Source organism: Lytechinus pictus, chromosome 3, assembly GCF_037042905.1.
Source record: "Lytechinus pictus isolate F3 Inbred chromosome 3, Lp3.0, whole genome shotgun sequence".
Classification (NCBI taxonomy): Eukaryota; Metazoa; Echinodermata; class Echinoidea; order Temnopleuroida; family Toxopneustidae; genus Lytechinus; species Lytechinus pictus.
The window spans coordinates 18,510,593-18,535,633 of record NC_087247.1 but is presented as its reverse complement, the minus strand read 5'-3'; the positions used below and the strand labels follow the sequence as shown (position 1 = coordinate 18,535,633).

The 25,041-nt window shown below is 35.5% G+C and overlaps 1 protein-coding gene across 4 annotated transcripts; it reads right to left on the bottom strand.

Moving 5' to 3' along the window:
* Positions 1–778: 778 nt before the first annotated feature.
* On the bottom strand, positions 779–17,646 carry LOC129257691 (uncharacterized). Of its 4 annotated transcripts, none has more exons than XM_064096567.1 (4): positions 17,508–17,646; positions 15,261–15,366; positions 5,515–5,731; positions 779–3,319 (listed from the first exon to the last, which is right to left on the bottom strand). In XM_064096567.1, exons 3-4 carry the CDS (start codon positions 5,718–5,720, stop codon positions 2,902–2,904), a joined length of 624 nt encoding a protein of 207 aa, XP_063952637.1. In that variant the 5' UTR covers positions 5,721–5,731; positions 15,261–15,366; positions 17,508–17,646; the 3' UTR covers positions 779–2,901. The 4 variants fall into 4 exon arrangements, with proteins under 4 accessions (XP_063952637.1, XP_063952636.1, XP_063952635.1 ...); XM_064096566.1 differs by lacking the exons at positions 15,261–15,366; positions 17,508–17,646 and adding exons at positions 7,387–7,539; positions 7,799–7,886; XM_064096565.1 differs by lacking the exons at positions 15,261–15,366; positions 17,508–17,646 and adding an exon at positions 8,133–8,171.
* Positions 17,647–25,041: the final 7,395 nt, after the last annotated feature.

Below are 25,041 nucleotides of genomic sequence, written 5' to 3'. Positions count from 1 at the left end.
CAGACTGTGATTCATTAATACGGAGCAACGACTGCCTCTGCACATTAAAAGAGATGGTCCGGGCTGAAAATATTTATAGCTAAATAAATAGAGTAAAATTTACAGTGCAAAATGCTGAAAATTTCATCAAAATCTGATAACCAATAACGAAGTTATTGAATTTTAAAGTTTATGAATATTTTGTGAAAACAGTCATATGCACATCATCATGAATATTCATTAGGTGGGCTGTCTTATCCGCACTTTCCTTTTTCTTATGTTATTACATGAAATCATGATTGTTTCATTTTTTCATAAATGTGTCTCCATTATGATGAAATAAGTTGCGGCAATAAATAACTAATGCTCTCAATAAACTTAATTTCATAAAATAAAATACAAAAGAACAAGTGGGGATATTACATCATCAGCCCACCTAATGAATATTCATGAATGCATGCCTAGAATTGTTTCACCGTCCGGAGTAATGCAAATCTTTAAAATTCAATAACTTCGTTATTTGATATCCAATTTTGAACAAATTTTCAGCACTTTGCTCTGTGAATTTTACTCTATTTATTAAGATATAAATATCCCCAGCCTGGACCATCCCTTTAATCATGCAGAAATGCAGTCATGAGACTTGGAAATTCAATTTGAGGAAAATTCAACACAATTTAAACAGTCCCTTTAATTTTTCTCTGATTTGGATAGGACAACTACCATCGGGAAAACATAGGATCTTACAAAGCTCTGTCAATATCAATACATCAATAATGGATTTACAATGCAAACAATATTTTTCATTAATCAAAAACTTCTTTTATTCATCAATTTCTAACAATTCGAAATAACCAGGAATGTGGCTGAAAAGTACATGTACTCTTTGCTATATTCAAGTTGCAATGGAAAAGTACATAATTGGGTATTTGCAACTACGTTTCACAAAAAAAAATTGTCTTTCTTAAAGATACCTTACTACTGATCCATCTTGTGAAAGATTTACGATTGATTCTGTGACCTCTCTTGCAACCACTTGTGATTGATTACAATGTAGATTGACCCTTTTAATAAAAAATAAACATGTAAATTACAAAATGCATCGTAAGATGTACATTAAAAAGTGACAAACATGATCAAAGGCTTGTGTTAGCATTGGTGATATGTTTGATTTCACATGTCATGATGATTAAGATAATAGAAAGTTTACATAACGTATTGTGATATTTAAACACGTACACAGAAACAATTAAAATCAACTTCATTAAACTGGCTGGACAACAAGCAAACGTTTAGAATATGAAATTAAGCTATAGCACATTATTTCTCATTCAGTAATAATATATTGTGTTATGTAATTAAGATGGTGTACATTTGCATACAGGTTCATATGTTCAAAATAAAAAAATATGTAAACAAAAATTATGTGGAATATGGAAAAGAGTGCAAATTACTTCCCAAGTCAGCAGATTATTGGGACTGAATTTCTTGATACACCTCTAACGTGATACTGAAAATAGTAAAGGAATTTGTATGACATGCATTTCTCAAAACTGGAGAAAATGCTCAATGTCTATGAAGAGGCCTGCTACATTATACTAATAAATATTTCTTGGAAAATTCTTAATTTTGTCCTATGTTACTAACATACATGTAGGATGAAATTAAGAATTATCCAAGAAAAATACATGTTTTGAATTGGCTCATCTTATAATGGCATTCTGGGGAAAATATTAAAGTATGCATACAGTAGATACTATACATATCAACTGCATTATGATTATTTTACCCAGAAATAAAATGCAGGTCCTATCTTGCTGATTATTGTAAAAAGTTTTGCATTTAAAAAGTAGACAACCACAGACATTTTCCTCAATGTACACAACACTAAATTAAGTTTCTTACACAATCAGAATACATGTTTAAAATACATACATTTTTTTTATCATAATACATGTACATTAAATGAAGTAGAATAAATAGGGTTGGATTTTAAAAAATCTGTTTAACATACAAATACAAGATTTGGTTCTTTTCTAAGCCTCAGGATGAGCATGTATAGTGTGGACATCATGGTATTTTATATTGAGAGCTTTTCTCACAGTAATGAGTATGCTATAAAATGTTGACTAAGGTTCAAATGTTGTAGCTATTTCAATTTCATTCCAATGGGCTTCTTGTTTTTTTCTGTGTAACATACCAACCAACATTTAAACATCAAGCAATAAACAGTACAGTAAAATATGGCAAATATGGGATATGGGATTGTATAAATCATGCTAAAATTAATGGACACTGTTTCCTAACACCTTCTTTACACTTTTTGATGATGAACAAATGCATGCATTTTTAAATTTCACAACTGGACAGTTTCCATTGAAAATATGTAATATCATCTCAGACTCACAGGGACCCACCAACTGCAGGTTACATGTAATGACAGATCAAGCACAACCACATTGTAAGTATAACTATCAGAGTCCTTGTCTCAAACCTAATACAGATGACAACCTTCCTAGTCCAATATTTAACCACTGGAGTGACAAGATCTTGTATAAACTTTGCAGAGAAGTTTCATGGCCGGAAAATTTTCACTTGGTACCCAGACCACATCTACATGTGAAATATCTCCATAAAAGAAAGCATTAAAGTGCTAAGTCAAAAGTAAAACCAGGGCATTTTTCCCCCTCTCCTTAACATCTGGATCTTAAACTTTTTCAAAACTAGTTGTCACTGTCACATCAGAAGTGATACATTCTTTGTGACATGCTCAGTGTTAGGCCATTATATGACCACGATTACAGCTCTATTTCCTGTTTTATCATACATGTACAATCACAAGCCATCTATTCCTCAGACCCCCCCCCCCCCCCAAAAAAAAAGAAGAAAAAAAAAACTCACGAAGGATTCCAACATTAAAAATCAATAATCTTCCCACTTCCTCTGTTGTCCACCTCCTCTTTGGAACCTCCCACCACGATTACCACCCCATGATCTGTCCTGTTGCTGATAACCACCTTGGTATCCACCCCTGCCGCCGCCGTAGCCTCCTCCATATCCTCCCCTTCCCCCATATCCACCTCCTCCTCCACCACCACCATACCCTCCCCTACCAAACCTCTGGTTTCCGTACCCTTGGTTATATCCGTAACCTCCTTGGTTACCGTACCCTCCTCCACCGTAGCCTCCTCTGTTGTAACCAGTGCCCCATCCACCACCTTGTCTGTTGTAGTTCTCTTGATGCCATCTCCCTCTGCCTTCGTTACCGTACCATTCATCGCGACTATCATATGGACGTTTCATTCCTCGCCTGTTGTTGTAGCCGCCACGACCGAATCCTCTGCAAAAAATATCACGAATATTGCAATATTTATCATAGGGCCAAGCGGCATTCTTATTTAAAAGTAAATTATTAAAACCAAATAATAACACAACCCTAAACTATCAAGAAGACCTTATGTGAGAAAAAGTCCATTACAATAACCATGGAAACATCACAATTTCTGACACATATGAAATGTTTTGCACTATCCACTCCCAAGACCAATGTGTGTACCAAGCCTCATAAGTCTTGGGCAAAAACTGAGAAAGTAGTTTGTTCTGCAAGATTTGCAATGCACCAATTAACTGCCAAACCAGGCCATCCAATCATATATTGGATGGTTGATTACGTATTTTGGTACTTAATTATCGCCAGCTGTAGAAACCTTTAATTAATATTATATCATCCACAGCAATTAGTTTGCGTCAAGCATGACATGTTCAACTTCATATACCACTTTTTTCAGCTATTCAAAGACTAAAAATATGAGTTTTATGACCCTTCCCTAGAACACAGGTGAGTTGGTATGGCATTCAAGGTGGATTGCTTGTCTGCAATACATTAAAATTCTTTCAGTTTATATCATGATAGGGGATATTGGACACAATTTCATCTAGGGTATCCAATCAGGTATCAAAGCCACAAAATCTCAATAGCTCCTACTATGAAGTCCATGAACATGTACATGTATATATGTCTTCAGAGCTTGTTCTTAATACATGTACATGTATTCATACATGTAGTTGAAACTTGTAAAAAAATGCCACTTGTCAAATTGACTCAAGTAGTTGGACTGACTCTAAAGAGGTCGAACAAAATAGCTGCGCTCACGCAACATGATGACGCAACAGGCTTATGAATTCATCTGCTCAAGAAAATTGAGAAATCCGGCTCGGTACGGTACCCTTATTTTCATAGTTTTACCTGGTTGAAAAGTTTCTACTTTGAAATATTGAATCATGTGAAAGTTTTCATATGGACAACTAGAGATGGAAATATAGGTCGGAAACTGGTTGATATTCAGTCTTTGATGACAAATTTCTGTTTTCCTGTTAACCCTAAATAGACTGGGCTATTTCGATGCCTAAGAAGACTGGGGGGGGGGGGGCTGATTCAGCCCCCCCCCTATGATCTCGGCCGTCGATCGCGCGATCGCGACGAAAATTGGCACACGTGTTACCCATGGCATTATCTACAAAACTATACCATCAAATTCTGCAAAAAAATCTCATGTCTCATTAATTATGCTAATTTATGCGTAAAATCATAAGTTTGCTCTAATTAATAAAATAATGCCCCTGAAATGCTAATTTTTGTTTCACATACTCTAGATAGGCATCTGATCAAATTTATTTTTAAAAAATTTCAACATCACATTTATTTTCTTATGTATTCTATTGTTTTCTAAATTTCTTATGTATTTCTTTGTTTTTCGACTTTTTTTTTTTTTATTGTTTTTTCAATGGAAATTGTCGGGGACTTTATTTCGACCATAAAATAGATAAAATTAATTGATTTTAAGCAGTAAAAGGAAAAATAATGATACATTTATGAATTTTGGTTAAAAACACTATTTGCATTGGATTTGTACACAAATTCACGTTTTTGAGTAATTTTGGGTCTGCATGCACTTACGAAATGTTGCGTGATTTCGGAACCGCGTACCCGGGGGTCACAATTTTGATCTCAAAAGTTGCGAGAGACTTGAAGGTAAAAAGTCAGCGAGCGACGCGGTCAAAAAATTTCGCGTGGCGGATTTATCGCGAAAAATGTTGAGGGGGGGCTGAATCAGCCCCCCCCCCCCAGTCTTTTTAGGGTTAAATTACAGTAAAAAAAATGTTATGACTCCAACCTAACAGGTATATATTTCCCCATTCCCCTGGTTTGCTCCTCCATCTGCTCCACCACCTTACCTCATACACACTGCTGCCATTGTTTACTATTAGCTTTATTATTTATTCTGAATATTTTCAACGCTAGTGCAGATAGCTTTTACTTTAAAATGAGATCTCAATGGGGTTGATAGAAAAAGGGGGTGAGGAACTACATTATTTGTTGTCAACATTTACATAAGTGTAACTCTGCCACTCATTTTAAGGTACCAGCTCACAACATGCAACCAAATGCTATATATTCTAATCTTCAAACTTAGTTGATATCAAAATTTAAATATTCATTAATTAAAGACTTTTGGACAGGAAAACATACAGTACCTTTGATTTCTGGGCTTCATGACTTGGTAATGGTTTAAGATAGGTGGAACTCGTTCTTCTTTGTTTGTAGTCATGTATTCTTGGAACATTTCATCTGCATCTGTGAATCTAGAGGCAAACATCTCCTCAAATCTTGTCAGAACCTCCTCATCAACTGGCTCTGCTCCCGAGGTTGGGGTCTCTGTAGTGGTCTCTCCTTCAGTCATCTTGATGATCACTGCAAAAAAAAATAACAAAACCAATTAGACTTTAATCCTTGGGAGAATTAGTCAGAAAGCAAAACAGTATCAAGGGGAAAAAAATAATTCACTCAGACTATAAAAGAATCGAGACCCCCAAAACATAGGCTTTAGACTTTCAACAGGGTGAAGCACAGGTAGCAAAGTGGATGTCAACCAGTCAACAACAAAAAAAATTTAAACTTTTTTATGTCAAATCTTAATAATCATTAAAAATATTTTGAATGGGTCAGATACATAAAATCTGCAATTTCCTGAAAACAGCTGAAATCAGTATGTTTGAAGGAATTACTTTTTAACCCTTTGAATCCAAAAAGCCGGAATACCGGCTTCACCTTGAGCCATACCTGCCAACCTTTGATAATAAAAAATCAGTATCAAAGCTACGAGGGCACCGAGCGGCTGTCCGGCCCGCTCCAACGGTAGGGACTCTTTGCATTTTCAGCATGTAAAAGTAGCATTTCCCTACACTTTTTAAAGCAATTTACCACATCAGAGGATGACCTACATAGCACATTTAGAGTCTACCTTCATTTATATGTATCAATTAAAAATTTAAAAAAAGGTCTTTAAAATATCACTTTTGTGACAATAAAACCACCCAGTTTCATTCAGGTGTGATTTGTTTTCATTTAAATCTATATAGACTTTGGAATAAATTTTCTTGTTCACCAGAGCTCTCAAAAACTTTAATTTTGAGCATATTTTTGTGAGGCCCTCTATTGGTGGAAAGTGAGATTGATGCAGATCTTCATCTCCACAGATTCTCTTTTTAATTAGAAAAAAATTATTACAAGATTTCATTTGAGTTTTGGGCCAAGGCATATTTTTTATGATGAATTTAGATTTAAGTTAGCACTACTGAAAAACTGACGTGCCAAAAAATCAAACATTTATTTATCCAGCCTATCTATCAATCATGCATCATTCAAGAGAAAAGAAGCCAAACATTGACGATCTTATTCATGTTAATTAACCACACAGGGGTTACTGACTGAGGACAAGGTTATATCATAACCTACATTGGATAAGACTAAGTGCTTGTTGGTATAAGAAAGCAGATTTTCAACCATGACAAAAACGGAGACGAAACTAACGGCTGCATGCGCCCGACCCGCACCCACCACTGCACTTGCGATGCGCCGGTGAGGCTGAGGCGCAGCAACTCGGCGGGCGCCGGGAGTTTAGGCAAGCGAAGCAAGTAGATTTGGTGTTCGGCTCCGAAGGCTCAACTTGAGATCGAAAGTTGATAATCTCCTTTCTTCCTAAAAAATTTGACAATTATTCGAAAAATAAAGTACAGATCAATGTTAAAATTGCGTACCGTAGGGATAGATCTAACTTAGAGTAACTTATAAATAATTAGTTTATACTCAGGGATGCCACTAGGTGTCCTCCAAAAATACTGAAACTTATCGCGGGCCGGGATAGTGTCCAAGAAAATTTTTTTTGGGGGGGGGTCCACCTTTAATTTTGGGATGGACACATGTCATAGGTAAAAAATTGGACAAGCAAAAAAAAAAAAAAAAAAAAAAAAAAAAAAAAAAAAAAAAAAAATTAGGAGGGGGGGGGGGGTCCGCCCCCACCTCAAATTTAGGGGAGGGGGGAGGGGGAGGACCAAGTGGCTTCTTACCTTGTTGTGATCGATGACTTTGAAGTCAATTAGGTTTGAAAAACTGACGGTAGTTAGTTGTGTGTTTCTCATTGAACGCTAGACCAAAAGCTTCAGTCTCTGTATTTTGGTTGTTCAGCTGAACCGCGTTGGCTCCACTCACCAATACATTGACTGAAGAGTTGTCGGCCCGTACATAAAGACAACGTATCAGCTAACCCAGGGCTAGCTGATACGTAACCCAAGGAGCTCCGGTCCGCTTTCCGGGCCGGAGCTCCCTGGGTTCCGTATCAGCATGCAGCAGTAACGTTAGATCTAACATTCGGCGGAAACCCGATTTTCGGATCGTTTTTGGTACATAAAATGTCACATTATAAAAAAATAATTACATCCAAACTTACGAGAAAATATATAAAATTCAGAAACATCGTACCTTAGACCGCAGTTACCGCTAATTCCTTTCAAATGATGATAAAAACTTAGTCATCCTCGATTCCTTCGTTGGTCATCACGTCCCGTTAAAGACAGCACGTTAGCCATTCTCTGATTGGTCAATTAAGGAAGTCCGATAGCTTTTAGTGTGTGTGTGTTACGTGCAGTCTATGTAGTTCGTTCGTTTACCACTAATGAGTAATATAGATTCGTGCGAATTAATTTCAGTTGATTTATGGGTTAAAACACATGTAGATCTATTTAATGTTGACGATATCGTGAACAACAGAGAATCAATAAATTATGCACTGTCATTAATACAGAGCTAGCAATACTCGTTAGAGGTACAGGCAAACAGGTATGTGTGCGCGCGTACGAAGTTAGATGCGAGATCAGTCGTTTTTCGAAAATGGAACAGTGCAATTACCACAATTAGAGTACCAAATTCAATCATAAATTCAAGGGACGCGAGCGCGAGTTCTGCAGCATATCATACGTGGAGTTGAAATTTGAAAACATATCAACAACATCAACTCGTAGATTTTATTTCCCCATTATAAAAGCATCTATAAGTCTAATTTAATATGATTTCATGAAATTACAATTTACAATTATTTTTTTACTTGGTGGAAGATTCAATGCACTAAGAGTTAGAAAAACGAAACCTTTTAATTTTAGGGTAGGGTAGATAGGATTATTTAATTTTGTAAAAATATTTTCATCATGATAATCTTTAATATACAAGGCAAAAAGTGTTATAGAAGGCCCTAAATATTATAATAGAATTTCAAATACAAAAATAAAAATACATTTGATAAATTTCATAAAGCCATTGCAAAACATGATTTACTTTTTAAGCACATTTAGACATCTACAGAAGTTTGCATAAATGGCAACACGGTTGTCTCTAAGTGTCATATAGACTATATGTCATGGAAATGGCAACACAGCTGTCTCTAAATGCTTTATACACTATATGTCAAGAAAATGGCAACACAGCTGTCTCTAATTGTCATATAAACTATATGTCATGAAAATGGCAACACGGCTGCCTCTAATTGTCATATAAACTTTATGTCATGAAAATGGCAAAACGGCTGCCTCTAATTGTCATATAAACTATATGTCATGAAAATGGCAACACGGCTGTCTCTAACGTTGTCATATAAACTATATGTCAAAAAATGGCAACACAGCTGTCTCTAATTGTCATATACACTATATGTCAAGAAAATGGCAACACGGCTGTCTCTAATTGTCATATACACTATATGTCAAGAAAATGGCAACACGGCTGTCTCTAATTGTCATATAAACTATATGTCAAGAAAATGGCAACACGGCTGTCTCTAACGTTGTCATATAAACTATATGTCATGAAAATGGCAACACAGCTGTCTCTAAATGCTTTATACACTATTTTTTGAAGTGGACTTGTCCTTTAAGTAGTCAATTGATGGCTTTCAACCAGGATTATCTATTGTTAATTCCTACCCCAAAGCAGGATATAAAGCTGAATGTACTATAGTCCTTGAAGTGCTAATTGGTTTTCTGCTTAAAGTAATCCCTCTTTTGATACTAGAAATACTCATTGTAATGACTTTGGGTTTGCAAAGTATATAATTACCGTGAAGAGACTGCCTATATAATAATTACAGTTGAAGATACTAATATCTCAAATTCATTAGTATCATAACCGCGTTTCAATTTGCATGGCAGTTATATAGTCAATATAACATGAAAGGATGCTCCCGGCTGAAGATATATATCTAAATAAGTAGAGTAAAATTCACAGCCTAGAGCAAAATGCTTTTTTATCAGAATCGGATAACAAATAATGAAGTTATTGAATTTTAAAATTTAGCAATATAGTGATATGCACTTCGTCATAAATAGGCCTATTTATTATGTGGGCTGCGGATATGATGTCACATCCCCACTTTTCGTTTTCTTATTACTTGAAATCATAATTGCTTCTATAATTTTTCATCCATGCGTAAATGATGCGTCTCCATTTGATGAAAATAAGTTCCAGCAATTGATAAATTAATGCACTTAATCATTTTGTCAGCAGTGTTGCCATTTTCATGACATATAGACATTTAGAGACAGCCCTGCATGTTGCCATTTTTCATGACATATATTATAGTCTATATGACATTTAGAGACAGCCGTGTTGCCATTTTCATGACATAATAGTCTATATGACATAGAGACAGCCGTGTTGCCATTTTCATGACATATTTATATGACAATTAGAGACAGCCGTGTTGCCATTTTCTTGACATAGTGTATAAAGCATTTAGAGACAGCTGTGTTGCCATTTTCATGACATATAGTCTATGACATTTAGAGACAGCCCTGTTGCCATTTTGTCTATTTAGAGACAGCTGTGTTGCCATTTTCATAAAATATATTATTATGTTATTTAGAGACAGCCGCGTTGCCATATTTTCATGACATAATAGGGCTAGTCTATATGCACTTTTAGAGACAGCCGTGTTGCCATTTTCATAGTTATAGAGTCATATATTATAATATAATCTTCAGTTTATGCACTATAATTATGTTTACCTTATAAGTAGCATATTTAAGTCTATCACTATAAAACGGTCCATTTTCCCATAGCACACGTTTTAATAACATTTCGAAAAGGTCTCATTTATGTTTTCCAAATAATGTTTTGTAATAACGTTTTTATAACATTAATAAAACATCTCAATCATATACGCTTAATATTTGAATAATGTTTTGACAAAAAATTGTTTATGCTAAAAGAAAATAGTGTTTTTGAAACATCGTTATAACGTTTCCCAAAAAGCAAAAAACGTTTTAATAACATTTTAAAACTATTATTGCTAAACGTTATATAAAAGAAAGTTTCCCTATAACCATACATAGATATAACCATACATTTTGACATTTTAAAAATGTTTTCATAGCATTTACCTATAATATATAATATATTAATGTTATAATATTCTTAGAATGTTTTTGTGCTAGCTGGGTTTATCTTCTCCATGCATTTCGATCTCTATTTGATATGCGGTACTTTTTATATAGGTGTGTTATTTATTAGATTCTCATATTTTATCAATATCGCGAATTACCATCAAGGTTTTAGAAGATAGTGTATCTGATATAGATTTTTTTTTAAACTTACCGTCATTGTCATATGAAAGCAAAACAAATTGTGAAGGGAAAGTTTATGAAGGAGAATGTTTTACAGTCCTTAAAGGAATGAAACAAAATAAATCACCAGGGAATGACGGACTGACCATAGAGTTTTTTTTTACTACATTCTGGACAGAAATAAAAGATATATTACTAGGGGCCTTTAACGAGGCTTTTAAAACAGGAGAACTAACTGCATCACAAAAACAAGCTGTGGTCATTCTGATTGCCAAAGATGGGAAGGACCCTCATTTACTTAAGGATTACAGGCCAATATCATTATTAAATATTGATTATAAAATTCTGTCTAAAGTCTTGGCAACAAGATTAAAAGATGTTTTAGAAGACATTAGTTCAGTAGATCAAATAGGTTTTATGAACGGGAGAACTATTGGAGAAGCAATCAGAATAATATACGACGTAATATTTTATTTTATGTTTAAAAATACTGACACATAATATAAGGTACAATAGGGAGGTTAAAGGTATTTTGTTTGGAAAGGAGGAAATAAAACAAATCATGTGCAGATAACATGACCCTTTTTGTTCAAGATGAAGATTCAATTAGAAAAGTCAAATTAGGTTTATTAGAGAATTTGGAAATATTTCAGGATTTGGTGTTAATAAGGATAAAACAAAAGTTCTCTTGATTGGGGCTTTACAAGGAAAATCTTATGAAATACCTTTCGGCCAGAGAGTGGATTTTGTTAAGATATTAGGGGTGTTTTTTTTCTTCGAACAATGAAGTAAAAGAAAATTTGAATTACAAAGAAATATCAAGTAAAACAAAAAAACTTTTAGGTTGGTGGAAACAGAGGGATTTGACGTTGATGGGTAAAATATACAGTTACTAAAGTTATTTATATATTCAAAATTCATATACACAGCATCCCTCATGCCAGTTCCAAAATGGGTTTATGAGGATTTAGAAAAGATAACTTTTGAGTTCCTGTGGGGTGGAAGTAATAAAATTAAAAGAAATACGATGTATCTGGATTACCATTTGGGAGGTCTGAAAATGATGAATTTTGAACTGTTAATAAAAGCACAGAGAGTTATGTGAGTAAAAAAACTTATGGAAACTAACGAAATGAAATGGAAGTTATATTTTTAATCACGCTACACAACATGTAGGCGGAAGTTTCATTTTTCTTGTGACTATTTACTTGACCTTTTGAATTTAACATTACCAAAGTTCTATACAGATCTTCTGGAAGTGTGGATAGAAACGAGGAATTTCCAGCAGAAATATGAACCTTATATATGAAATGAAATAATGTTTAATAATAAATTCATACGAGTTAACGGAAAGTGTGTATTTGATAGAAAGCTTTTTGACAAAAAAATATATAGATTGAACCACATAATGGATAATGACGGAAATGTAAGATCTCATGGATACTTTCAACGACGAGGATTACAATCCAATGACATTGGATTGATTGGCAAGATCTATGGTACACTTCCGGTCAGCTGGAAGAGAAATATGAGAACAGATAGAGACACAATTCCTGATGATCCTGACATAGTTTTTTTATTAGGTAAAAATGTTGTAGCAATAAATGATATTGCATCAAAAAAACTTTGTACAACATTTCTTTACCAGAAAGCAATAACACCGGGAGTATTCACAAGACTAAAGTGTAACTATAATTTATACCGTCTTTCAGATAAAGATAAAATATTTTTAAAAGAATAAGGCAATGTACATTAAACAGCCGACTTATATAGAGAGTTCCAATTTAAATTAATACACGGAATCATTTATACAAATCAGCATTTGCATTTATTTGGGAAAGTTGATTCTAATCTGTGTAGCTACTGTAAAAAAGAAAAAGAGACTTATCGTCATTTATTTTTTTCAATGCGAAAAAGCAAAATTAATATGGAGAGACTTCGAGAATATTTTTGACTTTGTTTCTTTCACCAATCTTACTTGGGAAGACATATTTTGGGGGATAAATTAAGCAGATCAAGGAAAAGAAAAATCGGTTAATCACTTTATAATCCTTGTAAAGTATTTGGTTTTCAGTGGTAGAGAAAACAATTCATAAATAGTTTTAAATAAGATTAAAAGTAAATTAAAAGAAGATGAATTTGAAGAAAGAAAATTGGCATTAAATAGAAATAAATACCCCCTTCACTTAAGAAAATAGGAATGTTGGGAGGAGTTTTGGGAGAGCTAGATGTGCAAAAAACAAAAACAAAATGAAAATAAATAAATTAAAAATATAAAATAAATAAATGATAAATAAGTGAAAAATAAAATAAGAATAAATGAAATAAATAACATGTGTGTATAATAACGATAATGAATAAAGTATTTTTTTTCAATGAATGCTTATAGGTATATGAGAGTATTTTTCATTAATATATATATATGTACATATAAACATATATTTTGTTCATTCTTACCATTCAGAGAAGGAAGGAAAACGTTTTTCCACCCCCACACGAGTAGAACGGGAAGGTTGTGACGACGAAGGGCATGGGAGGGGGGGGGGGTTATGGGGAGGGGTAGAGGCCTAGAGGGTAGGGGGGACACATGCCTGGGGTTGGGAGGGGGTTTGTATCATGTTTTGTTTTGCTTCCGTGTTTTTTTTTAATTTTAATTTTTATTTTTCTTGCTTCTTGGCTATTTTCAAACTCCTTGATATAAACAACAAAGGGTCGGGAGGGGGGTGGTAGGTAGGGTTCGGGCCTGAGGCTGATGTTGTTATAGGATATGAAATATTTGAGGAATGAGGCCAAGGTGTGGGGAGGGGGTATGGAAAATCCTTGTTAATGGCTTCAATTCGACTAGGTTGTATTAATGATTGGTTTTGTGTATTTGGAAAATCTGTTATGTTGTGAATATTTTGACACTAGAAAAAAAATTGAGTACGTTGAGTTTTATTAGGTTTTATTGTAACACTAAGTCTAAAGGAAAAAAGAGAAAATGTAAAGTGTTAATTATATGAGTTTACAATGTATTCATAATTTGTAAAGATATATTGTATTTGATGTATGTATTTTATTTTGTATATGACATGTATGAATTGAAGTTGACAAATAAAAACTTCTTAATACAAAAAAAAAACACCACTCGAATAAGAAGACTGTCGTTATATTGTAAATATCATCCACTAACGTAGAAAACAAAATCGGTTAGCTCTAGTGCAACGAGCCACGAGTCTGATACACAAAAAATTGTATCTTCGGCGACGTGCATGAAATATGTTCTTTTATTACGACTGGTACCGAAGTCTATAGTCTGACCATTGATTGAGCGTGAGCGCGCGCGTCACAGTATGGGTCAAAAAGTTGTTTTTCTTCGCTAGATACATCCATTCGTCCTGTTGTCCAATTCAGAATTCCTTGGAGAATCTTTCATTTGCAGTTGTGTGATATTAAAATTAGGAAAACCACCTGAATACGGTGATAGCGAACCTGTGAAGATCGTTTCAATTACTATCTTGCAAATAACGGTGGCCCAGTGTATAGTCCGTACGTACATACATGCACAGGATACTGTATACGTCCTTAACCGACCAATCAGAGAATGGCTAACGTGCTGTCTTTAACGGGACGTTGGTCATCGTAAGTTGCCATCTTGGATGACGTCATCATATTTACAGACGTATTTACCAGTCGCTATTATACCGCGATTTGTGCCGCTACTTTGCGCTTGTCTATGTGCGTGCGTTCGGAACTTGTCGCTCGCATTGATTGGCCAGGATATGGATAATTCTAATCAGAAAGCCTTGATAAAAGCATAACTCAATGAACGTAGTAGGCAGTGCGCGCGTTTATAAATTATGTACTGTATAAAAGCAAATATCTCGGAGAAATATCTCTCAGTAGGTCGATCGACATGCATCGCAATCGGGAGAGATAGGGGGGAAAAAAGGAGGACTTTCCGTTTTTTTTAATACACAGAAAACAGGAAAAGTCGGAAATACGGAAATAAGACAGATAGCAGGAAAAAAGCCGGAATTCCGTATAAATACGGAAAAGTGGCATCCCTGTATACTACTAATTATTTATAATCACGTATTGAATTTTAGTATTTGTAAAATAATAATTTTTATTTATAAATTGTTCTTCAAAACGGCATCGCTTACCGGGCGTACATCATAACGAAGCGGTTCAAGGGTCAGGCCTATTGTCTTTGCTTTGTTTACAAACGGATCGAGGGATCTACAGGAGATCGGTCTGGTAAGAAACGTCTCATTTTTACCATTTATAGTGAATGTTTATCCCTTTATATGCATTAGACGCATGAAGGTTCATAGATAAATAAAATTCACCCCTACAAACCGATTTCACCCTCTGTCTATGGATTTCCTAGGGAAATCCATCCGGGTGTGTAAGTCTTGCTGCAACGTCTATGGAAAGAGTGTCAAGGCTCCATGTCTGTAGAAGTATATGTCAAAATATTAAAAAATATCAGACATGGAGTCCTCAAGGCCAGATTTGACTCATGTTCTTGGGTAAAAAAGTGGTGCATAAACGCACCCTTAGACTTCAAATAATCAAAATTTCACCGTCTAGGTCTAGTCTACTTTTGTTTGATAAGGATTTTTGTTGTCATCCACACACACACGTATGTGCACGAGATGGGAGGAGCGCTCGGGTAATGTATCTAAGCTAGAATGCCACACGAGAGGGCGCGCATCTTACTCTTAGTCACCCATGGGTTCATATCATCTCGCGTGCGAAGGAATATCAGTCATATGCACGCGACACACACGACAAGTCAAAAAGATAGTGGGCTTTTGCCCACATAAAATATCACCAATAATCTGGTATTTCACATTCTGCTATGACACTTACCGAATCATTTAGATCCTTCCGTGACTTCTCCTTGAAGTTTTTTCTTAAAAATATGTATATTTTCTTGATCTTTAGTAAAGATTTCACGGAGATAAAATTTGGTCAGCGTAGATAATAATTTTCGCCTAAAGAGGGTGCACGATTTATATTCATATCAAAGACACGACAAGGGAAAGATTAGGAACCTACACTATTTTACACGCAAATCGACGCAAGGCATTATGCGAAGTCCGTGAAGTGTCCAATCTTTTCATTGTATAGACTTTGGTATACCGTGATGTTCGTTAATACTGCTTGTACTGCTGGTTTCGTTCCAGGCATGTGTATTAAAAAAAAAAAATTATATTAGTTAGTCATCGTTTTAAATTAATTGCAACAAAAGTGTTATCATCGCCAATAGTAATCCTGAATTATGTTTTTGAAGGTATTTTATTTATTGGTGCCCATAATTAGTAAATTAATCATAAGAATTGCGCATTCAAAGAATTTAGACACAGTTATAAAATTACCGAGGAGCTGAATCAAGGTTGTGAAATTTATTAGCGCCACCAACGGACTTCCTTGTATTTCCGTAGAAGAGACAAACGAAGTCACTTGCTAGGCCGAGGTAAGCGAAATTTGCTCTTTTTAAATGAAATGAGTTAAATATCATATGTATAATTTTGTTATGTATTGCTACTTACCGGAAAGAGCCCCGGTGCGTAGCGAGGAGTTTCGGCAAATATTACTTCAGCAATGAAGCAATGTTTGCCGACTACTTCGAAATATACGGTCAAACACGGTCCGGTGTACGAGGTTCGTATATATATAAGAACCTCGTATTAGTGTGACTCTTAGTGGAGATAAAAAAATCACCCACGCTTATTTAATTTTACAAAAAATACAACCAAGTCCAAGACTTCCACGATTGCCCAAAGATGGATTCATATATAAAAATCCCAAAATGGATTTCTAGTATCTATCTACATCGTATTGCATTTGCATTTTCAATAATATTGTCATTACAGACAAATTTTACCACCGTAAGAAGTAACAACATTCAAATTTAATTCAACAAAACTATCTCTTCATGCTCTTGGTCCTTGGAGTTGGACATTTTAGTTACCGGTACCTCAGCCGTCCAAACAAGTTCCGGTTTCGTGTGACTTTTTTTTTTTAAAGTAAAATTTAGGCCCCCTTAACTCACTCACACGTATTGCGAGGTTAGTACCGGGTATTAGTACCGGTATACTAAGTGAAATGCCCCTGGCCTAACTACCTTACCTAGTAGTAGTAGTAGTACTAGTAGTACCGGTAAAATTTACTCCAGAACTCCAGAACCCTTTTTAAAACCATAATATTTCTAGATTTGAAAATTAGTTCACCGAAATAAAGAGATCATTTGCAATACAATGCAGGTCTTAGATCGTCTCCCAATATTGATTTGAAGAGAGCTATCGCCTAAAACTAAAAGGCCTCATTGGCTTGCCCTTGCCTTTGCCGCAAGATTTGCTGCATGCATGCCGGTATGCCGAGTGGTGCAATTGCAAGCCAGGCCGCGCCACGCCATCGACTCGACTCCACCATTGACATTGTCTTATTTTAAACCAGGATAATGTCCAGTTTAAAACGACTAAAAGACATGAAATCGACATACCCGATACTTATAATCTGTGTGTTTCATCAAAAGGTTTCTCATAACACATTTGCTAAATGGAAAATGCAAAAGATAAATTTCTTACCCAGTTTATTTCTCACGGCACGCCAGTCCTTTTCCACACACGTTTATTGCCAATTTAATACCGCACTGGATCACAAAGACGTGAATACCATTACCGTATGTATAGCGTACCGGTATACGAAAATCTTAAAAAATAGTTCAAATACATAATAAATAAAATACTAGATATGAAGTTTTTAATGTTCTGTAGACCTATTTGTACTTCTTTTTTGTTCGCATTAAAATTGAATACGGTATTCATAAGGCCTGTTGCAAAAGAGTTGTAACCAAACCATAGAGATGTTTATAAAATAGCTGTATTATTTCAAGCATCGCGATTGGTCAATACGCGTCACATGACATCCAACTTTTTTTGTGCACTGCATGCACGGTAGTGCAAAAGGTGTGCAACGAAAATTGACATTGCACGCTCGAGCAAACCAGTGCGGTAAAGTCCAACAAAACTGTACTGTAACTTTTTAAAAAATTGTTTCTGTGTTGCTATTTTATAAAACAAATAATGCACTTGCTCTGTCGTGCGTAAAAGTAAATGCAGAGAAAGCTCGGTTTCTTCAGATGGAGCACACTGGGCACTCGCCGCAAGCGGCTCGTGCACAGTGCGACTCCTATCTAAAGAAACCTCGCGTGCTCTGCATTTCCACTAACGCACTCGGCTGCATGCATTATTTGTATAATAACTCTAAAAATCAAACAGAACTTGATTTTTAACCAATCAACAGCGCGCATTTTGGACTTACAATTGATTTTTTGACTTTCGTTTAAACGTAACTCTTTCTGCAACGGACCCCTCATAGATCATGATGCCGATGGCCAAGATAGAACCGACATGGGGGGCCATGTTCAAACTCACGACATAAAAAAAATTAAAAGAGAGAGAGAGAGAAAAGTGGAGGAAGCATTGAGATAGAAGAAAACAGAGAGAGAGAGAAAAAAGTTTTATGTACAAAATTTTGTTATCGATACAGGATCTGTTTTATTTCTATTTTCATTTGTTTTTTCTACTTAAAACTGATCAACGTATATATATATGTGCAATATTAACGGATTGACTCTATATGGCCTATAAACTTAGGTCCTACTATATATCCATTGTCTGGGACTGCTCTTGATTACTTTTAATTACATTAATAGCTAAATACTGTTCTTACACAATTATTATACATCTTTATATGGTCATGACTAACCAAGATTATTATATGTATAGCCTTCAGATAATTGCCTTACCGTATGTAAAGTATTACCTTATACTTAAATGATGAAATACGTATGCATTCAGTTAATGTATGGATTGATGTATAATATATATATATATATATGTATATATATAAATACATCTATTCAATTATTTTTTCCCCAAACTCACCCAAAATCACTTTCCATCCTATTAAGGGCTAATTGTCTACTCCCAAAGTAGGTAGGATTTAAAGGCGTCTTGTCTCCGGGAAAGATCGAGACTTCATGCACTTGATGTTCACATCAACGGGACAGACGTATATCCCCATACCGGTACGGGTGTAGTCTGCTATGCAGACTCTGAATGGCTCGTGAGGTGGGATCTGCTGGTTTGCAAAGCAAACCAGCTTGAAAGGGCGAGCGAAGCGAGCCAACTGCAGCCTCAGTAGACCTAGTCTGCTATGCAGACTCGTTGAATCAGCTGTGATACACACACTGCAGATGTATAATGTAGACCCGGGTCTACATTATTTTGTAGACAAGTACGGGTGTACTGTAGGATTGGATCTGTGATTTTCCTCATTTCCTTTCTCTGTCATCCGGCCATCCTAGGTTCACTTGCATACTAGTAGGCCTATATATCTAACATAATTTGAGTAAAATCCCTGGTTTTAATTTTTGAGACACACCTACTCGACTTTAAATCCTCGTAGATACCCTATAAAAATAAGAAAAATAATAGAAAAAAAATAAATAGAAAAGAAAAAGAAGAGAAAAAAAAAAGAATAAGAAAGAAATATTTGAATTTTACTTTATATAATTTTTTTTTCAAAGAAAACAACTTGAATAATAGGCCTACAATATTTATGATGGCGAAAATAGTCAAATTGACTGGTTGCCAAATAAAAAGAAGAACCCCCCCCCCGTACGTGTACTAAACACGTACAGTGTACTGCTGGGGCAAAAAGTATATATATTGTTATACCCTCGCAAATTTGACCCTAACTATGAAGCTTTCCGGGCGAAATATTTCATTATTTTATTGTTTTTTATACCTTTTACGTTATACGTAGTATATAATGTGCCCTATATATCTTGGTTATAATTTTCTTAAATACATAAATAGATAAAAAGATGAGAACAAAAATCAGATAAATAGATTGCGGGATAATCATGCGCACATGATCCCCGGGGGGGGGGCCACTTACATTGACGAGTGGATACCATGCGCGACCAAAAAAACACGTAAAAAGGATGTCCTTTTCACGATAGGGCACGTTACGTACGTAACGTGATAAGGGTGTCAAAAACACAAAAATAATGAAAAAGGGGGTCTATTTCGCTAGGAAAATTACGTGTTTAGGGTCGAATTTGCGGGAATGATAAAACCAAAAAAAAAAAAAAGGTAAAGCCGACGACCGAAGGACCCGTAACAATAAAACATTCCTGTACTTGTTTAGGGGTTGATTTCAGGGAATATTTGCCAAGAGTATCGTTTTGTTTCCAATACTTGTTAAGGGTAGGGTTTCACACGCCAATACTTGTTAAGGGGTGCATTTTCAGAATATGGAAATTACGTGTTTAGGGTGCTTTTCGAGACCCCATGGTCGCGCATGGTATCCACTCGTGAATGGAAGTGGCCCCCCCGGGACGCGAAATTATTTTTCCCACCGAGTTCTGGACCGACATATGAATATTCATGACTTGCGTCTTCGGATTGAGAGTACGCATGCGCGTGGACTTTGCCTCCACCAGTGCCGATCGTTAGCATTTACGTTGCTCAGAATGAATTAGCATCGTCAAATTACCGGTACCCTTACATAGTTACATAGGCCTTATAGGCTTAGATCTATATATACATCCAATTCTTAAACACTTATCAAACTAGCTGCCATTAATGGCAAGACATGTGCTAGGGTAGGGCTAGCTTAGGCTAGCGCATTAACTTTACCTCAAATCTAGACCTGTCTAATGCCTAATACTAATAGGAATAGCCGACTAATGCCATGGTTAACTTCGAACTGGTTAATTCCGAACTTTACGTTTGATTAGGTTTGGACCAATATTAGCTTATTTACCATGGTCTAATATGTCAAGTCCGTATACAGAACAAGTCCTAGATCTAAAAAAAATATATCTTAGTTCTAGTCTAGTCTCTAGATCTAGACTCTGATCTACGCGCTATCAGCAAACTAGTGTACCAAGGGGGGGGGGGGGGCAGACTGCCCCCCTGACGAGTCACAACTGATCCAGGGGACGTGTCCCCCCCCCCCTTGAGAAGCCAAATTAATGATTTGTAATGTCAAAATGCAACGAAAAAAGACGTATGTCCCCTCTTTTGAACGTGAAAATCTTTTTTTTTCTTGTTAAATTTTTTTCAGCTACGAAATCCTTAATTTTGGGTGAAGACGTGGATCAAGATCACTGACGTTAATTTGTGCCTGACGTTAGAATACGTTCCATGCACGCACTGGTGTACTTATGGATTATGGATTATGAATTTCTTAGCTGAAAACAAAATTGACAAGCAAAAAAAAAAAAAAAAAAAAAAGATCTTCACGTTCAAAAAACGTCTTTTTCATTGCATTTTTACATTACAAATTATTAATTTGGCTTCTCAAAGGGGGCACGTCCCCTGAATCAGTTGTGACTCGTCAGAGGGACAGTCTTCCCCCCCCCCCTTGGTACACTAGTGGTTCCATGCTGATACAGCGTAGATCAGAGTCTAGCTATAGAGACTAGACTAGAAATAAGATAATTATTTTTATAGATCTAGGACTGGTTTTGTATACGGACTAGACATATTAAACCATGGCAAATAAGCCAATATTTGTCTAAACCTAATTAAACGTGAAGTTCAGAATTAACCAGTTCGAAGTTAACCATGGCATTAGTCGGCTATTCAGTGTTGTAGTCAAGGCTCAAACCTCCAAGGCCAAGGCCAAGGCTTTAATACCCAAGGCCAAGGCTTCAATACCAAAGGTCAAGGCCAAGGCATGGAAACCCAAGGCCAAGGCCTGAAAACCTCAAGGCCAAGGCATTTCAAACTTACGATATACAGAACAATGAACTAACAATACTTAGGCGGCAGACATCTCACATGGTAAAATGTATGTGAGCGAGGGGACTGAGCGAGAAAAAAATCTAACCTTTGTACATTTAAAAACAAAAATAATTTCATGATAGAGACATATTAAAATAATGATATAGTTACCTGTGTACACATAACCCATAATTTTTCTATAGGCCATTTACATTGCAATAATTATTATTACCACGGTCATCTGATCCTGGCATTCTCAACGTATGTTTTTCTCCACTCCCTGGGACAGAGGCAGCAGAAAATTATTATTGGGGGGAGGGGGGGGGGGGTCAACGCCAAAAAGGCACCCATTTATCAAAATGAGTTTTATTTGTGCAAACAGATACATGTATTTTCGAAATGAGATTATGAACTGCGTGAAGTAATTGTGTGTTTTGTAGAAATTAAGTTGAGCAAAGGCTTTCTAAAGTGATTTTTAATTATAAGATAGATATTTTGCTTTAGGTTTTACTTCTCAGCGAGAAAGCATAGCGAGCAAGCGGTTTTGAAAAAAAAATCAATTCTGAAGTTGTAAAACTTGATTTATGGTCAATTATGGGGCTAATCATTGTTGAAATTTCCTTGCGCGATGTTGCCAGCGCGAATCACCAGTTCAAACTTCTTGACATGTCGTGTAATAAGACATGGAAATTATTTTATTCTGAGCTGGTTTTTTAATCATGAAAAAGATGTGTATCTAACTAAAAATAACTTTGCACTCGCTAATCGTTTTTATATACTGACCAGTAAAGGAAGCAGTTAATTAAGCAGTTAATTACTGCATTTTAAATAAGATACATAACTCACCAATTAAAATAATGCGAGCGCAAAGCGCGAGCTCAAAAATTTGTGATATTCCAACCTGAAAACTGGACATTCTAAGCATTTTTTTGTGAACGGGAAGAGAACGAGTATAATCATTGATGCGAGTGCAGGAAGCGAGCCAAAAATTTGTGATATTCCAACCTGAAAACTGGACATTCTAAGCATTTTTTTGTGAACGGGAAGAGAACGAGTATAATCATTGATGCGAGTGCAGGAAGCGAGCCAAAAATTTGTGATATTTCAACCATAAAGCAACATTCTATACATTTTTGTAACCATTAGCAGTACTGTACTAAACAATAATTGACGCAAGCACGATTCAAAATCTGTGATTTTCGAACCTGAAATGTATTATGTTTTATTATTAAAGAAGGTATTTCTTTTTTAAAAAGGGCATATTTCATTTTTTTGGGGGGAGGGGGGGGGGGGGCAAGAGAGCACAAAGCGCAAGCTAAAATTTTCAAATGCTTAAACTGAAAATGAGTCATTTTTAGGACTCTTGTCAGTTTTCATATTTTTTTCTGCTCACAACCACTTTTATTAAACAGTTAATTAATCATTAATTATTAATACTTATTTACAATACTAATAATTATGAATTATTTAATTATTTTTTGTTAATTATTATTTCCTGAAACCATAATGACACAAAAACAAATACGTTGTTTATTTCCTTGAAACTGTAGAGAAATGAGATTCATGTTGAACGATATATGATTAAAAAGAAGTAAACATTTTTTCCCCCTTTGTTTTGTCAATCTGACCCAAAACATATATAAAATTTAGAAGAGAGATAGAGAGAAGAAGAAGTCCCACCACCAAGAATAAACTTAGACAAGGGGGGGGGAAGGGAAAGGAAAAGATGGAGTAAATGTGATATTATTTTTTAAACAATCTATTGCAAAATTAGCTTTTCTTATCGAAAGAGGGGGACAAATTTTGTTCACTCGCTCGCTTCAATCGTTTTCTTCTTTTTTTTTAGAGAGAAATTTTGCTCTATATGCCATGCTTGGCCCCTCAAAGTTTCTGGCTCATCATGCCATTGACATAACCCATTTGGATATGACAAAATTGGAGACTGTGTTCAAGTTTACCAAATCTTTTCAGAATAGCATTAAGACTTAAAACATTCTTGTTGGCCAAAGAAAATAATACAAGGAAAATCCTAATGGAATAGAAATCAAACTTGTTATCGTTCTTTAGAGTTAGCTATGTTTAAAGTATGAAAATTGTTGTCAAAATTGCAGTCAGATGTAAAAAACTTTCTTGTCATCAAAGCACTATTATCTTGATCATGACCATTATTATTTACTGTCATTATTATGATTACAACACATTACCAATACATAATGCTATTTTTCATAACTGATGTATTCTTTGTTTGAATTTCTTGATAATGGTGACAATTACAATTGATGACACTGCTAGTACACTTACTACTGCTGCTGCTACTGTTACTGGTGATTGGAAGTATTGACCATTAGTGTTATTAAATATATATAAAAAAATTGAAACATTTATAATTACTTATTTAAAACAAATGAAAGTACAAAATACAAAATGCCTTGAAAAAGCCTTGAAAATGCCTTGAAAACGCCTTAAAATTTCAAGGCTCGAAATTCTCAAGGCCAAGGCCCTCTCAATGCCAAGGCTTTGAAAAAGTAGGCATTAAGGCGCCTTAGTGCCAAGGCCGAGCATCAAGGCACTACAACACTGATTAGTACTTGCATTAATTAGACAGGTCCTGATTTGAGGTAAAGTTAATGCGCTAGCCTAAGCTAGCCTTACCCTATCACATGTCTTGCCATTAATGGCAGCTAGTTTATTAAGTGTTTAAGAATTTGATATATACATGTATATATATAGATCTAAGCCTATAAGGCCTATGTAACTAAGTAAGGGTACCGGTAATTTGACGATGCTAATTCATTCTGAGCAACGTGAATGCTTACGATCGGCACTGGTGGAGGCAAAGTCCACGCGCATGCGTACTCTCAATCCGAAGACGCAAGTCATGAATATTCATATGTTGGTCCAGAACTCGGTGGGAAAAATAATTTCGCCCCCGGGACATGATCCCATGGTAATTATCATGCTCCCCCTCCCCTGGCCTTGGCCCATGGCATTAATCATCATATTCATAATCATGATGATAAAATGCGGCCATTTATTCAGGCCTATACTTGCTACGGCCCTACGGCTCAAGTCAATTAAGACCTCCAGATGCGTCATGCAGGAAGCCTATCTTACTTAATAATAGGGAATTTTCATATTTTGGGATTTCCCAATGAACAATTTTTGCATTGTTATCGTTCGAGAACGTTCTATTTATTCGAACCTAGCTGACGTCATAACATTGAACTTCGATGAGCTAGCTGCTCGAGATCTATCTGTCGTATGGAAGGCGAAGTGTTCCATAATACACCCAAAATGCCCCGATCAAAAGCGCTGTACT

What these genes read in the sequence shown, in the direction of transcription:
- LOC129257691 (XM_064096565.1), bottom strand. An exon ending in ATGAAGCCCAGAAATCAAAG is followed by an intron (nt 3,320 to 5,514) that starts GTACTGTATGTT and finishes TATTTTTTGCAG; the next exon opens with AGGATTCGGTCGTGGCGGCT.